Source organism: Cephus cinctus, unplaced genomic scaffold (assembly GCF_000341935.2).
Source record: "Cephus cinctus unplaced genomic scaffold, Ccin1 Ccin1_scaffold0129, whole genome shotgun sequence".
Classification (NCBI taxonomy): Eukaryota; Metazoa; Arthropoda; class Insecta; order Hymenoptera; family Cephidae; genus Cephus; species Cephus cinctus.
In genome coordinates, this window is record NW_014332862.1 from 2,579,333 (window position 1) to 2,602,883 (window position 23,551).

General features: G+C 39.0%; 2 protein-coding genes and 1 long non-coding RNA gene across 33 annotated transcripts in view; 2 read left to right on the forward strand and 1 right to left on the reverse strand.

Annotated features, from left to right (window-relative positions):
* Positions 1 to 18,372, forward strand: part of LOC107262948 (protein Wnt-5b) — a 194,167-nt gene extending 175,795 nt beyond the window's left edge. For all 6 annotated transcript variants that reach the window (XM_025080164.1, XM_025080165.1, XM_025080166.1 and 3 more), the window contains 6 exons: positions 4,037 to 4,302; positions 5,950 to 6,130; positions 7,922 to 8,033; positions 12,127 to 12,229; positions 16,385 to 16,552; positions 16,651 to 18,372. In XM_025080164.1, the coding sequence (XP_024935932.1) occupies positions 4,037 to 4,302; positions 5,950 to 6,130; positions 7,922 to 8,033; positions 12,127 to 12,229; positions 16,385 to 16,552; positions 16,651 to 16,838 (1,018 nt within the window). In that variant the 3' untranslated portion in view covers positions 16,839 to 18,372. The remainder of the gene's footprint in view (positions 1 to 4,036; positions 4,303 to 5,949; positions 6,131 to 7,921; positions 8,034 to 12,126; positions 12,230 to 16,384; positions 16,553 to 16,650) is intronic.
* LOC107262951 lies at positions 239 to 16,473 on the reverse strand. Of its 24 annotated transcripts, XR_003058289.1 has the most exons (8): positions 16,279 to 16,412; positions 15,418 to 16,206; positions 14,734 to 15,328; positions 13,879 to 14,651; positions 13,761 to 13,789; positions 13,199 to 13,681; positions 11,968 to 13,082; positions 10,610 to 11,909 (listed from the first exon to the last, which is right to left on the reverse strand). It is a non-coding gene; the product is annotated as an uncharacterized LOC107262951 (long non-coding RNA). The 24 variants fall into 24 exon arrangements; XR_003058269.1 differs by lacking the exon at positions 10,610 to 11,909 and adding exons at positions 239 to 910; positions 981 to 1,210 and having other exon boundaries at positions 12,111 to 13,082; positions 13,199 to 14,651; XR_003058272.1 differs by lacking the exon at positions 10,610 to 11,909 and adding exons at positions 7,162 to 7,464; positions 7,644 to 7,823 and having other exon boundaries at positions 12,111 to 13,082; positions 13,199 to 14,651.
* A 1,760-nt stretch (positions 18,373 to 20,132) lies between the features above and the next one.
* Positions 20,133 to 23,527, forward strand: LOC107262969 (UBX domain-containing protein 6). Of its 3 annotated transcripts, none has more exons than XM_015729727.2 (7): positions 20,133 to 20,265; positions 20,319 to 20,780; positions 20,914 to 21,115; positions 21,286 to 21,441; positions 21,610 to 22,024; positions 22,146 to 22,441; positions 22,510 to 23,527. In XM_015729727.2, the coding sequence occupies exons 3-7, from the start codon at positions 21,039 to 21,041 to the stop codon at positions 22,898 to 22,900; spliced, it is 1,335 nt and encodes a 444-aa protein (XP_015585213.1). In that variant the 5' UTR covers positions 20,133 to 20,265; positions 20,319 to 20,780; positions 20,914 to 21,038; the 3' UTR covers positions 22,901 to 23,527. The 3 variants fall into 3 exon arrangements, with proteins under 3 accessions (XP_015585213.1, XP_015585214.1, XP_024936085.1); XM_015729728.2 differs by having other exon boundaries at positions 20,138 to 20,265; positions 20,672 to 20,780; XM_025080317.1 differs by having other exon boundaries at positions 20,141 to 20,528; positions 20,672 to 20,780.
* The last annotated feature ends 24 nt before the right edge of the window (positions 23,528 to 23,551 follow it).

Consider the following 23,551-nt stretch of genomic DNA (forward strand, 5'->3'; position numbering starts at 1 on the left):
GATAAAGATTGCTTGCGCTTAAAAACGACTCGCAGCTAGACTCATAGATATTTATGCATGACGTAGTTCTCTAGTTAAAGCATCTCTAGTTAAAAGAAAAAATGACAATTATTACTGCGAATCATTTGCATTTTAATTAACAGTTTCCTATGTACTGTATGAACGTCTGGATACACGTGTGTTAACTAACGCGTTCAATGTGTCTCGCCAGGGAATTAATAACAATAGCATTCAATCGTTAGCCTGTCTGTAATAAATTATTCTTCGCGTCGTTTTATCTGCTCGCAAGAACACCGTAGGTTAGCAAATCAGGAAAATGTTTCTTGCACGAGATAAAGAGAGAAATCGACGGAGATCAAAAGAGACGTACTGAGAGACTGAGCCTTCTCGTGGCAATGACTAGAATAGCCAGTGATACTAATTAAGAATTTAACGGTACTTTATCCCGCATGTGCATCAGCGAGGCACCAGCAATTACCACATCGACATTATACGTACCTTCTTGAGCACTCGGAGCTGAAGGAATTCCGCAAGATTAATCCTTACCGGTCGTTACTATAGTTTCAGAATCGAGTTTGATGCTGGCAACATGGCGACAAGAAACCCCGCGGACTGGAATTCGTGATTCCCTACGGGAGACGTTGAAATTGTCTTTTATTCTTATGTTTTAATTATCAATATAAAATCTTTTTTTTTGACTAATTATCACTGGAGGATGAATAATCAAATCCATCATATATATATATGTGGTGTCTAACGTGTACGTGGGCTGTTTTTAGAGTTAAGGGATAAGGATAACGTCATATTCTTCTGTCTTGAAAATCTTTATGCAGCTTTTCGTCTGGACACGTCCATAAGATTTCTGCGAGGGTGTCGTTACTTCGGAAGGCCGCACCTGGTGCGATATTCCCTATAATTATAGCACCATTATTTTACCGCATCATTATTTTGAATTACTGGTCTACCTGGATCATACGAACTCTCTTGCTCGATCACTTTCTTGGCTGCTTCGTTCCCTGCCTGAATTTACTTGCTTGGTTAGCTGCTCGCTACGATGAGTGTAATACGTGACCGTGATGGACCACGACATCCATGCACGTTTCTGCACTTATTCTCTGTGCGGTTGCACGTGTGTTTGCTACGTGTATCGCAGAGCCTGGATTTCATCCATCCAGTGCCGGAAGATGCGTCCAAAGCGTACGGTCATCCTCTGGAATGAAATTTGAAAAGGATTTAACCTCGTGAGATCTAAGATTTTTCCTTTTCTTTTCTAACCCCATTTTCGTACAATTAAAATTTGAAAATCGTTATATAATTTTGAGTAGAGCATCGTTATGGTGGTTTATAGGATAAATTTATAGCTGGACAATTTTGAAATAAACGTATATCAATGGTATGGTCCATGGCAACAATGACTTGAAGGAAAATAATTTGTTTTTTTCTTACATTTTTGGTAATTTTTAATTTGCTCGGCTCAATTAAAAGCTCAGTCTGGGCCACACCTGCCTGTCCGAGGAACGCGTAAAGGGCAAGTAGAGTAAAAAAAAGTGCCAAGGGATAGGATGAGTGCATGTTGAATGCACTCATTAAATGGGCGCGGCATCGCTCTGCCAGATAACCGACAACCAGCAATATTATCGCACGTCTTCAATATATACAGGTTTCTCCAGCTTGAACGTGCTCGTTATCAGATTTGACAGCTGTCATACTACGATCGTTGTGTTTACGTATTACGTCAAAAAAACCATTTTAACAGTGCTAATAATATTTTTAATATACAGAAAATGAAAAAAACGAAAAAAATCATCTCGCGCATTAGAAATCATTAAAAAATCATCGTCACTCAAAGTAATACTTCAACAGAGTTAAATTTATCAAATTTAAGATCGCCTGTATGTCTGTCTCTCTTTTAAGCACTGCAATGCCTATTACTCCATCTCTCCCACTCACGGCAGGTATAGAAAAAACTTGAAAAATCGAAAAATTCAAACTCTCATCAATCAATCAATTTCGGCGTATCGTCAGTAATAATTAATGATCATCATTAATAAACAATTATACTCCACACGTGAAATCAAACAAGTACGTTCCAACTGGATAGACCTGTACATACACAATATAAAATTGTGAATAATCTCATCTAAGCGGGCTACGATCGATGGATACACGTATAAGGAGTACACGTATAAGGATCATCAGACTCATCTAAGATGGACGATCCTAATGAGAAGATTTTCTACCCATGATAACAAGATGCGTATCAAGACGAAAATCTTTGAGGAGTAATTTTCGCTGATACATTTATTTTTAAATTCTCATACAAGCAAGAAATCAATGATTCCAACGAATCTTCATGTTCAGAATCTTCGGTAATGACTTTCTGCCCTTTTTCCTGCTTCATCCTCCCCTCGACCTTTTCTGTCTCATTGTAATCTCAGGCCAGAAATTCGTGAGCAGCCAACCCAGTTGCATCAGGTTAGCCTAGGTCCAAAACACCGGTATCCTTAGACGTACCATTCGGCAGGCGTCTCCGTGCCTAATTTAAGGTGAAATATCGTGGTCCACGCCGATGGTGATTCTTATCTAAAGTGTATAATTATGTAGGCAGCCGCACCGATACCAAAAAGAATCGAGTGAGGACACTGCTTGTAGTAGCCCACATTTTCTTTTTTTTTTTCTCCTTAAAACCCGTATACCATAGGTACTACATACAAGTCCTCAATATATCAAGAACCTCTTTCCGGCGACGCCATTTTTGAAGCATAATCTTTAATTTATAGGTATTGATCTTTGTATACGTTAAACTGATCGGTGGTCACTCTTCCGTATTATTAGAAAGATATTTATTTATTATTGTCGCACGTCCGCTCGTCGATCCTTTCACGAAATATCGAATATTCGTATGGAAAGTGGTAACGTATATGACATAAACGAAAACCCAACCTAACCTTAGTTAATGAAATTTTAAGACTGCTTTAAGACACTTTTGAATTTACGTCATGGGCGCGGCTAAAATCGTTCGACCGAATACGCGGCTTAACGGAAGCCTTTGTCGTGCCGCCAGAATTGAATTTTCTATTAACTTTCATAAGCGAACGTTAAACGCGACTAAAAGACGGGAATTCACTTAACTATAGGCGGATACTGGTTATTCAGTATTTTAGTAAAAAAAAATAAATAAATTGAAAACTATAAGAACTCCATATATATCTTACTGGAAGCACTGATTTACTGTCTATGTAACGCGCGTAAAAGTGCCTTTTAACGACTGCTAGGAATGATAAAGATTTAATCGAGATGATGATCAGCCGTAGAGGATGGTCTAATGAATTTTTGTTCTCTAATCCCTAAGAAACGTGGTTTTCGTATATTACGAAATATAACTGCCGTGAGGTTAATGCGTATAGGATACCTACGCTCGTAAAGAATATACCGATGCCAACCTTAGATAAATGAACCGTGGTGCGCGAACCTTAGTAATTTACCGCGATAACATGGATCGGTGGATTCGAATTTTAAACTGGGTGTCGAAATCATTAACCTTATTCTATATTGGACGTCTGAACCTGTCGGCTACGGGAGAGATAGGATCTCTTGCAGTCAATCACGTACCGCGTCAGTATTTGACTTTGTGCGTCTTCTGAAAATCGATTATTTTTCATTAAAAGTAACTAGGGTAAAAAATATCCAACGTCGCTGCGGTATAGCTTTCCTAAGCTAACGTGTAGTAGGAAGTCGGGAAGATCGAATTCGTGTTCCCGAAGGATCGACGACCTCGCTGGCGCCTAAAATCGTAAAACCCAGGCTGGACGGCGATCGAGAAACTTTAGGAAATAGAACAGCTGCCTTATTAAGGGATAACGTTAAATCCATTAATTGATACTAATTGATCCAAGCTTCGATCGGCGACTAGGGAAGATTTCTTTGATCCGAGAAGAAATTCTTTGAAAAATTCGAACCGACGTTTTAAGATTTTCTAACGTGCTCTATGGACCTTACCTAATTGACTAACCCCATATAATTTTGTATATTGCAGAAACGTGGGTTATCAAAAGTTTCCTCAGTTGGAGGCTATGCGCGCCCTGGAGGTTTATGAAGTGGGTGCTTCGCCTGTGTGCACCGGGCTTAAAGGATTGTCACAAGGACAGGGAAAACTTTGTCAGCTTTCTCAGGATCATATGCCGAGCGTGGCGAGAGGAGCGAAAGCAGGTATTGCTGAATGCCAGCATCAGTTCCGAGATAGAAGATGGAATTGCTCTACGGTGGACGACGGGACTGTTTTTGGACCAGTTCTCGGTATAGGTATGTATATTCTATAAACTTGTCATAGGTAAAGGACAAAATGAAATCAGGATACCAAAGGTGTGAAAACGTAACCGGACAACTAGTAAGGCGAAGTACAGTGGAATATATACATATGCACGCACGTCCTAACACGAGTTCAGAATGGGAAGATTCGGTGTGAACGAAGCCGCAGGACGTCCCACCTTGCTTTACCTTTCCGGTGCAGGATGTCGGCATCGCACGCCAAGATCAAAGGACCCAGCATCTTCCTCGTGCCTTATGTATTACGTTTCATTCCCCGCGTTTCGTGTCTCGCTGCAATCGCGGCCATTGTCTTGTCCATGCGTCCTCCACGTAGCAGCACCGTGCACGCGCAACTTCACGACGTCCAAAAGGACGCCGTGCCATTCTGCACGCAACTTCAGCACATTGGACATCCTACGTTCCTCTTACTCGTACAATTCTCGACCAAGTCAAACGATACACCCGTCCGTGCACGATGCAAGAGACAACAAGATAAAATATCGAAAGGTCAAAGTTATCTACAATGAAACCAACGAAAATTGCCACGTTCCACGCATAAGAGTGCTTCAAGTGGGACATTAAGGATTCGCGTGAAAAGATCCTTCCGTCCGGCAAGTGAAACCCGGAAGTCGTCGAACCGGTTCGTCTCGCGGCCAATAATTGTCAAAAAATAAAAGTAGTGAGAAAATCAAAAATCCAAAAAAAAAAAGTGATCGGTGCAAGAAAAAAAAAAATGTTTTCTCTCTCAAGCACATATATCTGCTTCCGTCCTGAGGACGTTCGTCATATTTTCTCCGCGCTAGTGAATGACAGGGAGTTTTGGCCCGACGCGCGCGCACCCTTCCGCAACGGAGGAAAGGCCGGGGGTGCCAAGAAGTTTCGTTGCATATTTATGCGGTTGCAGGGGCTGAAAGTGTGGCACAATGGAAGAGCTACGTGTGCCGCTGACAATTAAAGTGTTATTAATAGCTCCTCGTGTCTGCACTCGTATTCCCTTGCATCCACGAGTAACCCTCCGGGTTCTTCCCTAACCCCCATAACCTCATCCTGTCCCGTCGTGACGACACCCTCTCACACTCCCTCGTCATCGTCCTCCCCTTCCTTCCCTTCTTTCTCCCCTGGCCATCCCTTTTCCTCCACCTTACACTCAGCCGCGGGCCCCGGCGTAAGTAATTCGATCATTCGCTTAATAAATCAAAGCCTGTCCTTGCCAACCTTGCTGTTCTATGCAACTACCCAAATGTCATTCCCAATGAGCGACGCCTGCCTATTCTCACGGTGCAATCGCGCCCATCGATATCATACGGAAAAATGCATCCAACCGCGTGCGACTCGGTGATGGATAACAAAATCCTGCCAATAAACCCACTCGCTGACGGCGCCAATATTTTTCTTTATCTTTTTTTGAAGCTGTCAATTCTTCGCTCTCTCTCTCTCTCTCGGCTGTATGCAACTGTCGAACGTGAGCATAGGCATGTCGTTATGTATGGCTACTTGCTGCTTCTCAATCCTTTGAGATCAGTCGAGGGCGATTAAACGCTTTGGCAAATGAGCGAAACCAGTCGCGAGATAACGCGCTTACTATCTGTCTTTCGTTCACGTGGGTGTTATCAATCTTTTACGTCTTTGTATTATTTTCAGCCAGTAGAGAAACTGCATTCGTACATGCAGTCGCAGCTGCTGGTGTCGTGTACTCCGTAAGCCGTGCCTGTAGGGATGGACAGTTGTCGTCCTGCGGATGTTCAAGAAGTGGGAGACCCAGAGATCTCAATCGGGAGTGGATTTGGGGTGGATGCGGCGACAACCTTGAATATGGTTACAAGTGAGTATATTGGGTATATTTTATATAATTTTTTTTAGCAGAATTTTCATTTGGAATTCAATACCGATGCTTTGGAGATAGTGCATCTTTCTTTCACAGCGAATAGTCAGGTAGACTTTTTTGACTAATTAATGTCGTTCAGGATTTTTTTTTTTTTTTTTTTTTTTTTTTTTTTTTTTTTTTTTTTTTTTTTTTTTTTTTTTTTTTTTTTTTTTTTTTTTTTTTTAAAAAAAGGACAGCAAGTCGTTTGTCTCTTTATACGTAATTTCACCCTCGATATTTTCTACGCGTTACGAATTCCAGACTCGGCGCCCTCGAATTTCGTGGCGAGCGAGGTAAATTTATCGTCACTTCCCACCTGGGCACCTTTATTGTTTCCATTCTCGGCCCTTTTAAAATTTATGCCGACTTTTTATGACCGTATCGGTAACGCCCACGCGTGTAATGTCTGTACTTGGAAATTTATACTTTAACGGTACAATGAGAATTTTCATATTCCAATACGTTTATGGAACAGTGCGCCATCTAGCCGGACGCAGAACGAACGTAAATTATAGGTAAATCATTATTATATACTCATTACTGTAGTCGTAACGAGCCGTGTTAATTCACTTCGTACTACAATAACATTAAGCAAACGTTTGATTGAACATTCGTTCAGTCGTTGTACATATAAATACCTACGGTAATAAGCAAATAGAATGACAATGAAAATGCTTATACAATTTCACGAGGCTCTGATACAGTCGACCCCTCGTACAGGGAAAGATAGTTTATTTCTACGTCATTGACCAATTAATCAATGGAAAGGTATCAATCCCATCGAAGGATGGTCGATGGAAAATCATGCCGGCTCATCCATTGTAAATTCGACACGCACTGTGATTCATGCGGCGTCCAAGGGATGCCGAATAAATAATCCGAGTATCGTAGCTATCGCTAGAAGATTCTGTAAATAGTATGAAATGAAAAAAGTATTTTTAACGTATTTTATACAAATATATATTTTATCATATAACCAATTCCTGTATTTATAATTAATCTCGGTGATATCGCCAGTGAATGGAATTCCTTAAGAATAGATTCCGGCTGCTGAATCTATAGTCGATTAATCTCTTTGAAATAATGACATAAAGAGGAATTGTAACGCGTTCACGGGCCAATAAAAAATAGATAAATAAGCCAATCACCAGTGTCATGAGAAACGAGCTGCTCGACCTCCTGAAATTCTATCCATCGAGTGGTACACTCTACGTGACATCTCTATCTTGCATTCCTAGAGATCATGCTCGGATGCTGTGGCCTCAGTTGGCTCCGCATATAAACATCTGTATCTATCCGCGTCATCCAATGAAAAAAAAAAAAGAAAGATCATAATTGAGACGATAGGCAAGAAAAACAACTGTCACGATGACAGCCTGCAACTTTCCAATACAGAAACAATAATAGAACTCATTTCCCTTTGGACAATGCAGATCAAACGACTGCAACCGACACGTGGATAAAGATTTACCTAATCTCGGATAGGGTTGCTGATCGATTTATCAGGATTCCTTAGAAATCCAAAAAAAGAGGATGAACAGCTTGTCGGATTATATAAGGCGGGTTGCACCCCTTACTATTTCTCATGGTGCAAGGAGGGTGAATTCCAAGAGGGTACGGTCTGCCTGGCGCAGCTTCCTTCAGTAAATTTCTGTCCGATGATGGGATCAAGAAAATCGTATAAGTCACCAAAAGACGGTACAACAACGAAAACCCATTGCGTATACATATATTTTCTTGTCATTTAAGATTCACTCAAGCATTCGTGGACGTGAGGGAGCGAGAGAGAAGCTTCAAGAGAGGAAGCAGAGAGCAAGGCAGGAGTCTAATGAATCTTCACAATAACGAAGCTGGCCGTAGGGTAAGTTTGACTAATTAATCATACATCATCAGAGCCATCATTACCAAGCATCGATTCTATTCAATGATGTCGGATTAGAGAACCAACAAAAAAATTCTTCCTGTACCAGACACTGAACAGTTTAAATTCACATAATTGATAATCGTTCTTTTATTGCCTACCGTCGGTCCACTGTCCACGCAAATGACCTCTGACCCCATTTCTTTCACGTCACAAACTTTGCCCAGTCAACCAGTAACCAATGCCAATTTTTTACGTCCCCAATAATTTCTCGCTGGGTATAACAATCCTAAATGAACGTCGATTGTCTCCATTTAACCGCACAACCGTCATCAATTCCTTCCCGATGTCCACCGTTTACAGTAACGATCGCAGTACGCTTATCCCATGAGATATATCCACAGCATCCACTTCCTCGTCCCGATCGGCAACCATCTACGCCCGAGTAACGTACGATAAGTTTAATCGACGTTAGGTAAGATCGTGTGCCCGGCCATCTGGATCGTTCGGCTGTACACGAGGAATACGTTAAAATACGTTAACACGGGTTCTCCCACGGGACTCTACGAGTCAAGATCATTAATCATGGTTCCCAGTACGTCACTCCGTCCATCGGTTACATCCGTAACGTGGGTGGTGATCCACGTGATTCGAACGGGCAGCGATCTCAGACAATAGGATCGTGGATCTGATCTTGGCTTTGTTTTGAGTCCTCATGCATCAGCCATACGATACGACACGATACTATACGATACCACCTTCACAATGCGATACGATACAAGCCGTACAAGTTCAACTCAGGCTGACTGGTTATGACCTATGCTTTTTTTGGGGTTCTAATACAGCACACTTAAAAAGAGTTCCGTAGCCGTGCGTTGGCACTGGGTCTGATTAGTGGTGAGAAGAAGATAATAAAAAATCACTGGGTACGTTGAATACTTAAAAGCCAAAAAAAAAATCTCGAGCCATCCTTAATATCTTCTATATGGTCTAACCAGGAGTTTCTATGTTACGTCATAAATCCTACATAACACTCCGCGTCTTAGCGACACGCATAAGCACTTGACGAGTTGTATTCCTTTTTTTTTTGTTATTCTCTTCCTTTTTCTTCTTGCTCCTTCTAGCTCGTACCGACAACCGGTCCGTCGTTAGGCAGCCTCCAGTTTACGAGCCGCAAACGTTCAATGGAAATTTTCTGATAAGCTGAAATCAAGGCAGCTTCCATAAGGACCGCTTTACGTGTCTTAAAGGTTATACCTTTGTTATCTCACTGAATATGGTTAATGAGTTGCGAAAAGAAAAAAAGAAAAATAATAATTTAATACAACAAGTGTAATACACAGTGCCGCCGGTTTCTACTTTTACATTGAGTCGTCAGGTGGCTCGCGGCATAGAGGTATAAATCACACGTCATTCCAGTCATATGTAAATGTCCGCTAAGTCTATGCTGACTCTACCAAAGTGTTCCACAAATCGTAACTTCATGCTCCGAGCCAGGAGCAGCGTTATCGTTGATTGATAATCCCTGCCGGTTATAAGGTTTAACCTTATCTCGTTTTGGATTTTTTTAAAAATCGTACCTAGATACAAGCACGCACGGTCGCCTCAATCAAGTCGTGCGATAGACGAAAGTTTCACCAGTAGAATATATCAATTAGCACGTGAAAATAATTTTGGGAAAAAAATAAAAAAATAAAATTCCGTAAAAGAAACATCTGTCCGTGATAAATCTCGGGTGCATTCATACGTCCTATTATCTTCCCATACGTACGGGTTAACTGTTGTCCATCCCTGTTCCTGCAACATTGTTCATGGCCAATGTAGAACACAGACCATTATCAACGTGACCAGAAGATATCTGATTATGTAAATGGCCACGAATTTGCATACAAATTGTAGCTAATATATTTACTCTTCATTACTACCCCACTGTGTGCATGCACTTGAAATCTCTTTCCATCCCGAATTTAAATCACTCATCTCACGCATGCGTGCATATACTATATATATATATATATATATACACATACGCGTGCCCTTGTATCCTACTCTTTTTTACCCCTTTACATACACACGGTGTACAATCTATTAAACAATAATTGAAGGGCAATCAATTCCTCTCTTTTTCATACGAGGTAAGCGTATATGGACGTATATACAGATATACGTGTATATATATATATATACCGAACCAGTTTTACTAAATGGATACAGCATCTGTTTCTTTGACATTCTCACTGTCTTCTTTCTTTCCTTAACTCCCTCTCTCGTATGCATTCTTCGCGAACCAGACTCCCATTAGCACTGTCATATTCCGTGGCAAGTGTATGCGCACTGCTGAGTGCGCAAGAAAGTGGAAGAAAATGGTACCGACAGTAGGTATAATTCTCGTTGAACTCTCCGCTCTGGAAGCCGTCGCCATTTTCACCAGCGACAGCATTAGTTTAGCTGTAAATAGTGAAACGTCCTCTTAACGCGACGCCCATCAAGGAACTTCTATTAAATCTATGAATTATACATGTGCAACCTTCAGATGATAAAATACAGGTAACCCTTATTGCCATCCTTATTGCCGCCTCGTGACGCCCTAACCTGTAAACGTTACTCGTAACCGCGATGCCATGCGTCCCTTACACTCCTGTCTCTGTCCACGTACCTGCAAGACTTTACTTATATTACAATTTAAACTGCAATATCGAACGCGTCTTAAATCCTATTGTCTTGATAAATCTTACATAGAGTATATAAATTGGTACACGTGTCTCCTAGCGGGGTTTACTTGCTTTTGCAATAGGCTGCGCTCGGTATTTATTAGTCCTTTATGCGATATCACAAACGGCTTACCCATGATGCAATTGGCGACACGTAATACAAATATTAATAGAATGCACGTATTTAGTATCGATTCGCAAAGATATTATGTTACGATTATGTTTATAGGACGGACAGAGTATCATTCCCTAATGATTTTCATTCCAGTCATTTATACACACGGGTTGGCATCTTTAATGATCATAGCTCAGTAAGTGAGACTGTCTTAGCTGTTAGGTACGAGCTAGAATTGCGAATTGATTCGTCGCTTAATTAACTTTATTATGCTTACTTTAACGAGTCTCGAAGAAATTCTACGTAAACTGGTATATGCTGGATTACTATTTGAAGGAGAATCAGGTGTTGGCTTATTCGAGGAATTGAACTGTTACCAGTCTCTGGATACGTACTTGCTGCACCAGTCGATTGAACAACACGATGTACGCTCGTCTTAATAATAACGATTATCACTGATGAGGTGATTTACTTTGACTCTGGTCTATAATTAACGCTGTTGCTTGCGACTATTAATTAGATATTGGTTTACCGTTTTATTGGTATTACAAAAAAAAAAATTGATTTTTCACTCTGATTATCATATCTACAGATTCAGTCGTGTGGTCTTGACGTTCGATTAATTAATTAAGGACCATCCTCGTGATGTCTACTTAATTACGACTTTAGGACCGAATCAAGATGGACGCCTAACACGATAACTTCTTGCTCCCGGATAGAATGACTATATATAGTATGTACTATGCTGCTAGGTATATCGATTCTGAGAGCGAAAGAATTTTTCAATGAGATACTTTACGTACACTGGGCTCTGAACGGAGGCACTTTATACTTGGTTGGTTCCCATGCTCGAAACGTGAATTGAACCTGGGAGTTCGATAAAGCCGATTTCATTGCGGTATATCCTTAATTAGTCGGCTTTGTAGCTGCCACGATCTCTTCTGAGCTTTCTGTGGTCAAGCGTGATCGCGCCTTGCAATAAGCCACGTGGTTTTCAACCAGTAAAAGTTTCATACGGAATATTCGTGCGTGTGGTTAAAAAACAATGATCTGTCAGATAGAGAAAATTTTGCATCGATCGATAAATTTCTCTTACAGGTATCATTACCTGTTGATCGTTTCCAAGATCGCTCCGAAGGATTCCTGTTACATGCCTAACCTTAAATTATGCCGATCCTCGATCGTTATTGAATCGATTATCTCAAACACTTGCACAGTATAGAGCCAGGATCAGTGAACGTTATAAAATACCTTAATCTTCTTCCAGGCGGTCATCAAAAGGTCTAAAGTGACTTGCAAGTGTCATGGCGTGTCCGGAAGCTGCAGTCTAATCACCTGCTGGCAGCAGCTCGCTTCCTTCCGGGAAATAGGTAAGTTTTTCATAAGTCCGACACTGGAAAAACCAAAGTGTAATTTAAATATGTCTCAATTTTATTTTTAGTAACAACAATCATGCTACAGTACCCTACCTCTTTTTTTTTTTTAATTAATTACCAGCGAATCATTGTCAAAGCCTTTTACACTTGCGCATACCTCAATTAGCTTGAAATACCATTAATGGGCTTTGTAAGCCATACCATACGTATACAGCCGTGAGCCGTGCACTGTGGTAACGCTGTGAAAAATCTTCTCCATTTCATAAACATCGCCGTGTTGATTAAGAATTCAAGTCGCACCCAAGAAGTGTTCGTCGTAATCTAAACAAGTCTTTTAATTACCTATCGTGAACCAAACGATGACTCCAACCATTGGTGACCGTAGGGTTGAGACGAACGTATACGAGTCCACGATGCTTCACGTGGTTATCGTATTATGGTTTTATGGGACATTCGAGCGATACTAAAGAATAACTTCGGAAGGTACGTAAGGAGACGTCTTTCCTCTTACACGCCATACCCCCTTACACGTGTATACGTTTCTCAGTCTGGATAACCCGCCGTGTCTTTTTGTGTTAATTAGAGGTCCAAGTCAATTGTGCAACGGGGATAGTTACCTTAAGCTCGAGCATAAATATATGTTTGATGCCGGGGTTCATTGACTCCTGGGTTTACGAGATAACCGACTGGCAGACCATCTTTCCGATTATATTTTATCATCGAGGTTCGGTCATACCTGATACATCCAATAGCTGAATCGACTTGTCTTCAATTTAGTTACGCTTGCAGGCCTTATGGAAAATCACGTAGTGTCCGGGTTACTTATGTTTACGAGGGTGAGAATGAACTGGGAAAGAAAAATAGTAATTTAGCATAGAAGCCGAGTAGATTAATTTTTCTTTTTTTCTTATCCATACAATTTTTCAATCTAGTACGTATACGTATAGTCCGTTTCTTATTTACCTATTTCCTTTCGACCCTTTAACCAACTTATTTCAGCTATTTGATTTCTGCAATATTTCGCAATTTCGACTGGCACCCACTGTATGAGAATAACTGTACTATTATCATTATGTGCATATGCTAATTTTGAGTATGCAACGATCAAGAGTTTTGTATATATGTCAGACGCGCTGCACAGCTGGGACTGTACATTCTCGTTGCGTATATGGAATGCCGATACATTGATATACGCAATTTCTCATCCATAGGTATGTACAGTGCTGAGCAGGCTGAGGTAGGCTTCTTGTATTTTCTGTCATTAAATAATGGGCAGGGCCTTTTTTCTCTTCTTCCTCTTCTCATTGTCGCAGGTATCCTTTAGACTTGGAAAATTCGCACGGTCAGTACAGCTTCCGTTAGCCCCGTGCACTTCTGACAGATCCAACGGCAGGACTCCCAATGATTTGCCACGCCTACGTCGACTGGTGTAGAACGTAATGATGTCTGTTGTAAGGAAGCATTGCCTTTCGAAAGGTGCGCTGCGGCGTCCCGATAATTATTATAAATGTACCTGGCTCCTTACCTCCACGAAAACGCTTGAACGGTTAAACGCTACAGGGCATTTCAAGAATCATCGTATGTACAAGCAAGCAGAGTCATTATCCTTGCGGTGTAACGTTTCTTGAAGAGATTGTCTTTACCCGTGGCTTTTAAGTAGCAGCTTCATTCCGTTACTTTATGCACTTGAAACTTTTGGGATCCGTACGACGACTTTTGAAACGTCTGGGTACATCGAAGAGTGCGCGTCCTGGTAGCCAAGGTAGAACAAGATGCAATTACGTTATGACGGGGTGGGACAATGGTATCGCCGCAAGTCGTGCCACGCAATCCTTAATCGGAGGCTGCGCTTTGTTCCAAGATAAAATCTTGTTTGCAGGCAGGATCGACCCTTAGAGAAAGAAAGTCCATGGAACTAGTCAGGAGAAGATTTGGTTTCGTTAAGGACAACCCAAGTCATTAGAGTTACCGTGTGCGTCTACGGTTCCGTCTTGGTAGAAAATAATTTTCACTGGAAATTTCTCATTATCCTGGATCATCGTTAATCATCCTTAGATAATTATTATTGATGAGCAGAGGTACTGTTTTTTTTTAAACTGTCTTTTTCCACCATCTAAAACTGTATCTTGGCGAAACAGCTTCCACTGGGTGACGCCTAGCGTCGGGCTGACATAATGGTGTACCTGCACCGGTAGTTGTCATGAGATAGTCACTCGAGAGAGCATACCCTCCAGGTTGTATAGTTTCTCTCATCCCGTATTGTTTTCCACTCACAATCTTATCCAATGATCAGACGCTAATTTTCCCCGTTTCCTTAATCTCGTGCTTATCGGCTGGTCCAATCTACCGAATCTCGGAAAAGCCATGAATACTTAAGGATACACGAGCAACTCTTTAGCCGCTATCTTGAAGTTTCCTAGAAGAAATTGTTAAGTATAACTCTCTTTCTGGACCGCGTGTGAGGTCCGCAGTAGACACGGTTTATGTTAATGCTTAACTAAATATCCCGGTTACGATGCTGTACAAGACCTGGTACGGAACGTGGAGATGAGTCGGAGAGTCAACGTGAATTTCTTTGAACGGTCCCAAGATCTGGGATCGTTCGATACCTCGTATATTGAGGGAGCACCTCGTTTCTTCTGGTCATTTTTATAAACCTTAAGTGAACTCCAGGCTTCAGGAGTCACTGGTGTATTTATTTACTTCGGCTACCCAAGAGGGTGAAACTAGGTATTAGCAGATACCCGTTCACGATATCTCAACCGTGCTTCTTCTTCTTCTTCTTTTTTTTTTGTTTTTTCTTACTTTTCAAGAGGATTCAAGAAAATAAAATTCGATACACTCTGCCAGGCATGATACGAATTTAAATAACAAGTCGGCAGACACGGTAAAGGCGTAGCATTGTCTCTCATTATGCTCTTCGAGTTGTTCCTCGTGTCCACCTTACCATTGCTATAAGGAATCAGCGATGGCTTGTATAACGTAGGCAGGAACCGCTCGTACGAGGATGCCTTTTTTTTCTTGAGGAAACATCGGGTGACACAGTTTCCTACCAAGAGACGCCGGGAGATCAATGACGATCACAGGGTCTTCCTGGAAGAAGAAAAAACGATTTTAAATTCTCTTTTCAAATATATGGATACATGTTGATAAAAAATAAATAAATAATATAAAAATTCTACCAATACAATATCCTCGTATTCTCCTTAACCTCCTTTCATTCTATTCATCCAATTATTCATGGTGTCATTGCAAGCTGCTGATTCACCATTCGAGTCTCTAGTTTGTCTCGCATATTGGTCTCGGTCACGCCTGATGAATCTTCAAAAGAGTTCACAGAGTCATTCGTATCGAACGGACATCGAAAGTGATTTTTTTCCAGGTAAAGCCAAGCGAGCTCAATCCCATCGACACGCGCATGCATCACGTCTTTGGCTAACGCAACGTCCGTGCGTGAATCTCGGATTAACAGCCAGTCGAAACAGCCAGAAAAGTTAATTGTAGTTTCAGACACAAATCTCAGCCCAGGACAAATTTGCCACTATGGGGTTATTAGCATAATTACCTGGAACCAAGAAGAAAGCATGACTCTGATAAATAATTGCGTATTGCCAAAATTGCGCGTGACAATTACATTAGCATAATTCGTTTCGTCGCCAACCTTAACGTTCGCCGTTCCACGCGTCTTCTCCGCCATAACCTCATACGCAGATAGCATTGTGTAGTCGCTCACTGTACTTATATTATGCATTCATGGCTTATTCGCTCGGAAACACTCACTATATATATTATATGTATATATATGTATACGTATACATCACAGTTTTCTTCTTGCGCCGTTCGCATCTCACGACACAATGCCCAGGTGTAATTTGACAGATAGCTACTCCGACCACGGAGTCACCGTATTATCTCATGACTCATCTCCCGTCTACGGATAAACCGTTTCTAAGCCGCGGATATTTGTCACCCTGGAAGGGAACCGACACGAATTCTTTTAGACGCCTTAACTTCCTCGGAACAAACCTGCATCTGCGTCTAACCTCAAAATTCTTCATCGTCGCCGCGCCGCACTGCGATTGTACTTGACGATTGTGATCCGAGACTCTGTGATTTCTCTTTGATTCTTTTATATTCCTTTTATTACAGGCGATTACCTTTTGGATAAATATGACGGTGCTACGGAAGTCAGAGTCAACAGACGTGGACGACTGTCAATACGAGATCCTAGATACACTCTGCCCACTGCCAATGACTTGGTGTACTTGGACGACTCGCCGAATTATTGCCTGAGGAATCTTACCATTGGATCGTTGGGTGAGCTTGTTTCGTTTGTTGAGGATTGGACTTAAATTTTTATTTTTGTGTAATATTTGCATTTAAACTCTTGGGATGTTTCTTTTTTTTGCTTTTAGGTACTCAAGGCAGAGTTTGCAATAGGACGTCGGCTGGCATGGATGGCTGTAATTTACTTTGCTGCGGTCGGGGTTACAATACGCAAAAGACGACGATCAGGGAACGTTGTGAATGCAAATTCCACTGGTGTTGCTTCGTCGAGTGTAAGACGTGTGTCAGAAACGTTGACATACATACGTGTAAATAGGAGCTTACGGCATAGAGGGAAAATTAATGGGAGCTTTGAGAGGAACAAGAAACCAGAATACGAGAGAACGCATCGTTATAATTTATTATTCATTTTTACAAGAATTGTCTTAGTATGATAAATTCACAAAATTCAATCAAGCTCACCAATCAAGGAGGAAATAAAATTTTTTGATTTGACCATTTTAAGGATTTCGCGATAACCGATAATCGTTCGTGCAGACTTTTGTTTAATCGACTGATGATTATCGTCTTACTAGTTTCTGCTTTCTCCACTATGTACAATGTTATCCTATGTCGATAAGTACCTAGGGACATTTTATTATGTATCAGAAGATCACGTTGAATTCCCTAGGATACAAATTCAATACCGCCGTGGTACTCGCAATGATTTCCACAAGATAAATATTACGTAGAGATAAACAAGTACCATTATCGATGAATGATTACAAAGTATTTATCCGTATTTCGCTAAGTATTTCAAAAAACTCGACTGTAGTCCGTACGTTAGATTTTTCACAGTACCGCGTGTCTGTGTAATGTCACGCAAAGTAAAAATCACTAGGAATTTAATGATTAGCAAAACCGATCAATAGTTAAATCTTTTTTTTCACAAACGTTGCACTGGCATTGTAGCTATCGTAGAGTAAATCAACCGTTATTATTTAGTGAGCAATTAAAAAGATTAATGTACGGTCGATCGAGTGGACGATGCTTATCGATATAACTTAAGTAGAATTATTTAAATCGACATCGAAAGAAGTATTTATTGTTAGCGAATAGTTTTCGAATGTTTGTAACCTAAGGGTGTGTATTTGTCGATTGAGATTTTGCAATAACAATACAGAGACAAGTATCAGAGGAAGTACGAATGTTGGACTAGGAGCCATGTTCGAACCGTAGTATCTCCTTAATTAAGAACCTTAGATCATGTACTATTTTTTATCTTTGATAATTAAGAACAATTAAGTTTTCTAGTTTATAAGTGTACATTTGTCCTTCGCCTAGATTAAGTTTTTTAAAAAAAGCGTTGAAACTCATGACGTCGCGTATTGTAAAATAATATTTATCCAATCAACACAATTATTCTTGTTTTTTTCTTCTAATTTTAATTATTAATGATCGTCATGCGCAGTATCTTAATTGAGTTTTGGATGAATTTTTTTTTTTTGGTTTATGTTCTTAAATAGTTTCAGTGCAAATGCGATTTATATTGCGGGATGAATTTTTTATTTTATTATACTCTTCCTGAGAAAAATGTCTTATTTCGCGACGAAAAGGTACAGTCCTCCAAAAGTATTGTTAATTAAGTAGACGAAAATAATTCTAATCAATTTATGCTAGAACGTAAACAAGTGTACGTTGCTTTAACGTTGTGCAGCTTTTATAGTTTTAACAAGACATTCCTACAATGTGACTCTGGCATAAATACTTACGTTTAGTCGTATTATGAATTTTTCAAAACCAATTTAAGCGATTGTATTTTGAATAAAGATATACATTAGATTATTGTATTGAAGTCGGTTGTCGATGAATATTTGCATTGTCTATTGTTTTATTTGCCGACTAAATTACATTGAACCATTCAAGGTTGACTAAACATTCTTCCAAACGTTACATCGACAGCGAGGTGATGCTACTAATCATATTTTAACCATGATGTATGTGTCTGAAATAATATAACATCATTTGTCGTACTGTCAAACTTATTTATTAAAATTTTGTACAACTTGTGTAACTTTATGTAACGATGACATTGCGAGCAGTATAACTTTCATTGCGTATTACGAATTAAAAGAAAGAAAAAAGAACTTACTCATCGCATTTTTGTTATTTCAGTTATGTAGCACTCCCGAAAATCTTCAGTCCTTCCCTCGGTAACCGTATTAAACCTACTCAAATTGGCCAGTTCAATTTTTACGAAAACTGAAGTCTAAGTATGCTACGGAACTATGATGTTTTTCGCGTAAATAATATAAGTAAAACTAGTTTCTTGGATCAATGTAATATTTCAATAACAAGTGTCCGCTCAAGTAAACAAAGACGAAATGAGGTGGCGGCCAATTGTTCTCCTTTTCTAATGTTCCCATTGCCTATGTTTTCTATACTCTCATACTACGGCTGTTGGTTAGAAGAAGATAAGGCTTGGCCGCCACCAGTCGCTATCTTTTTCTTTCAGCCGACCATTTTTTCTGTCTATGCGTAGTCCATACTATATGTTGATGGACCAGTCTATTTGTGCTCATAAGGGGAGGAAACAGTATGGGAAATGAAGTTTCGAATGCGACTTCGTAGTGATGAAACCTCATACCATGCTCAAGTTCTACAGACCAATGGGCAGCAAATTTTGAGAAAAAAAGCCCTAAAGTTTGTATGGGAACTTACATATCTAAAGGTGTAACCTAGCTACAAGTGGTTTGGCGGGCGAAGCGGTAGCGTGTCAACTTGATAAGCCAAGGGTTCCGTGCTCGAATTTCTCTGCTCGTGAATTTTTATTTCACGAATTTTGTTGCATTTTATTTCTGAATTTGTTTAATATTATAATATCAATCATGCTTCTTGTAAATAATAAAAATCAGATTGTGCGAATATGTAAATACAAATACAATTCCTATTCCTAGTTTTCTTGACTGTATTATTCCTCTATACACAATATTTTATATATTATACTCCATATAAATATTTTACAGCGGTAGTTATTGCGAACAAGTTTTCAAAATTTTATTACTTTCGTCATAATTTAATAGCAAAAATAATAAAATTGTAATGACAATACATATTTGCGTGATTATTATTACAATATTAAACAAATTTAGAAATAATATGCAAAAAAATTCATGAAAAAAAGAAGTTTACAAGCAGAGACTCGAACACGAAAACTTAAAAAGTCACAAGCCTGCATGTTCAATTTTTTTTACATCCAATTTCTTTTAATTGTTATGAGTAGTTATTGAACTTTATAAATAAAGTTTACAAAAATGATCAAAAAATAAGTAATTTAAATAATTTTTGCAATGTAAAATTCCTTTCACTCTAGAAATGGACTTTGTTGTTGAAAACGATGTGCTATTGAAAACTAATATCAGAAGACCTTAAACAATTAATGATTATTAGTAAAACTAGGAGTTTTTAAAAAAAGTTGCTAAATGTGAAAAAAATAGAATTTCACATTTCAATTTTTTACTCATCTCTGGTTGTACAGAACTGATTTTGTTTCTTCGTTCCTCAGTTTTTCCAACGAATCGTAATTCGCGCGTCTTGGAACACGAGCACTGTTGGTGACGTAAATCAACATTACTGATTACGTCTCATTAATGGAGCCAGTTTAATTCATAAAGGTTCATGGTTTTATCAGTCGTTTGTCTCTGCATAATTTTACTTTATTCACGAGATCCTTGCCGCGATCTAGCGCAATCAAAGGCAATCAGGTAATTTTATTGGGATCGTGATCGTTCTATCTTCTCTGGATATTTTGTTTCAGCTTTTATGTGAAAAGGTTTTCCAATGAGTAGTCGTCAATCTGTTGGTTCATGAACTGACAATAAAAATCAGCTGTACTTGGTAAAATACGTCTTATCTGAAAAGCATACGACGCCCAAATTGCAGCGGCTAAGCCGTGTAATGAGTGGCTTATGCGAGGAATCGAGCCTTGGGAGCGGCTCTTTCATAGAAACAATCAATAAGTTTACTTGTGAGTTGTTCACGCTCGTTTTCACGACTCTCGGTATAACCTCAAACGTCTCCATACCTGTCACTCACGGAGTGGAACCCCTGCAGAGTTTTACTGATCTTTATCAGGACTTTCTTAATTGGCTCTCGTTCGACGATTTTCAGCTTCAGCTTCTGAAAGTTTTCTTATTCGTGCTGGTTAGTAACGTCGCTCTTATTTATATTGCCTGGCATATTTACGGAGCAAGGATATCTGAACGGTTTATGAAACCTGGTAAGTTTATTTCCTCTCTTTGGTTTTTATAACCAATCTTTTATTCCGACACTTCTATGTCATCTATTGCAGGTGATTTTTTTTTTTAAAGCGTGACTTTTATTTTGGAGTTTCTTCATGCTTTGTATTTTAGCTAATTCTGCTGCCATTGAAGAACTGAGAAGAAGTGTTTCCCAGCTCAAGTTACCCACTGAACATTCACCACGACTTTAAGTGAATTTTATATTTGATTTTTGGAAACTTAGAGATACAGGGACAATGGCTGAGAAAATAAAAAACTTCTTTCTCAAGAAGAAACATGATGTTAAGTTTAAAAAGGCTGGGAAAGGCTATAGGTGATTATTGTAGAATTTCATATGAATATTTGGAACATAGTGCTTTATTATCTATGTTGACCCACATGCATTACCTGATATTAGCCTCTTCGTTTGACTTCTATGGTAGAATCAATTTTACTTAATCAATTTCTACTAATTAATTTTATACAATATTGTGCTATGGATAGATTGAATGAGACCTCCAGTAATACAGCGTCAAGTTCATCCTCACAAAATGTAAAGCCTATTAAGAGGGCAGAACCTACGCAAGAAGCTAAAGTAGCAGGACAGGCTGCACTGGCAAGGCTGGAATCAAAAAGACCTGATCCTACAAAATTTAACACGTACGAATATTGTAGTATATTGTGTTAATTTGTTATTCTTTTGTATCTAATTTAATTACAACTTAACTGGTTTATCAAGTAGGTTTATTATTGGCACATGGAATAACAGTACTTATCAAGACATATATTTTGAAAACAATACACTTAATCATGTATATCGTGTTACAGATCATATGCAGCTATACAAGCTCGAGTAAAACGTGAATTGGAAGCAGAAAGAAAAGCATTAAGTGAAACTAACGCTATTGATAAAATTATCGAACGGAAGGACGAGAAAGTTCAGGATGTAATTGAAGATAATCCATTCCTAGCAGTTAAGGGTGTTTACTTCCGCTGTCCTATGATATCAGATGAAATTTTGCCAAGGGACGAGTGGAAGAAAAAAATACGAGAATTTCTATATGACCAGTTACAAGATCAGGAGGCTGGTCTAACAGCATGTTTAATCATTCACAGCTGTAACTCAGGCAAAGAGAAGATTGAAAACTGTATAGAAACACTAGGAAAATATTTGGAAAACATCATCACCAATCCAGGTGAAACAAAGTATTGGAAGATACGAATGTGCAACAGAGTTTTTAAGGTAACTGCTGCACTGTACTATTCTTTTGAAAACAAATTTTAAAGCCACCGATCGATACTTCTAGTATATTATTGCCAAAATAAATATGTTTTTCGATAAATTTAAATGTTCACTTTGACAGGAAAAAGTGAAGCCATTAGAAGGTGCCTTGGATCTTCTTCGAGCAGCTGGTTTTGAAGAGAAAAGAATACTTCACCAAGGAGAGGAAGAGGATTTCCTAGTTTGGAATCCTGAAAAATCCACAATAGACAACGTAACGATGCTAATAGATGCATTGAACACAGCTGAACCCATTCAACTCGAATTGGATAGAAATGTGCAGGTTCTACTGCCAAGCGAAGCTACAAAGCGTAATGAATTACCTCCAGTATTCTTCACTATAACACCTGAAGAAATTAAAAGGGAACAACAACTCAGGTAATTTCTCAATCAACAAGTAACTTGTACATTAAATTCAGTGTTTATATGACTGTTATGTACTGTAGAGCTGAAGCTGTCGCGCAAAGTCAAATTCTTCGTACGAAAGCAATGCGCGAGAAAGAAGAACTTCGTGAAATGAAGAAGTATCGCTTCGCACTTATACGTATAAGATTCCCGGACAATATAATACTTCAAGGCACCTTCGCAGTCTTTGAAAAATTCGAAAATGTCATGGAATTCATAAAGGAAAATTTAATAAGCGATGAGATTCCATTCTCATTGATATTGCCGTCAGGTCAGAAAGTTAGTAATGAAGACATTGAGAAAACACTGATAGACTTAAGGCTCGTACCAGCCTCTGTTTTAAAATTCTCCTGGAATATTGAAGGATTTGAGGCAGCAGAGGTGGTAGGATACTTGAAGGAAGAGGTTCTGTCATTGATTCAGTCTTTATAGAATTGATATATTTAATACTACTTAGATAGCAATCAATTCATAATTGGAGGATACGATCAATGTCTACGAAACTTTTTGCCTTAGAATTTATTGAATAAAAAAAATTTATTTATCTAGGCTGTTCCTATTTTTCTACTTGCAGGTACGAAGCTTTTGGCACATAGTATCTTTAAAACAAACAATACAGTTACAAAATGTGATTTCATCATTGACACAGCGAGATATTTCTTTTGAATATTAATTCTTGAATTTATTTTTTAACTATTTCTCCTTGAAATTTAATTATTCAGTACAAGCAATTTAGCCGGAATTATGTAAATTGTTCGTTCTCCTCTATCTACAGCGAATTAATTTTGTATCTCTTATATTTCACATCAAAATTTTGTTAAATCATTTTCAATTATATAAAAATAACTTTTTTCGTACATAATTCTAATGCATCAGTATTTCGTAGATAGTGCAAACGTTACTTTAAAAAAAAATCTTTCCAACGTAGGCCGAATATAAAAGAAATTTTTTTAGCCGTCTGACCGATTAGATTCACAATGTTTATGTATTGCTATTTTGTAATCTGCTGATTTTTTCGTTGTCTATTATATAAATGTTAATATATACAAATAAATTATATCTTGCGTTGTTGAATGTGCATGT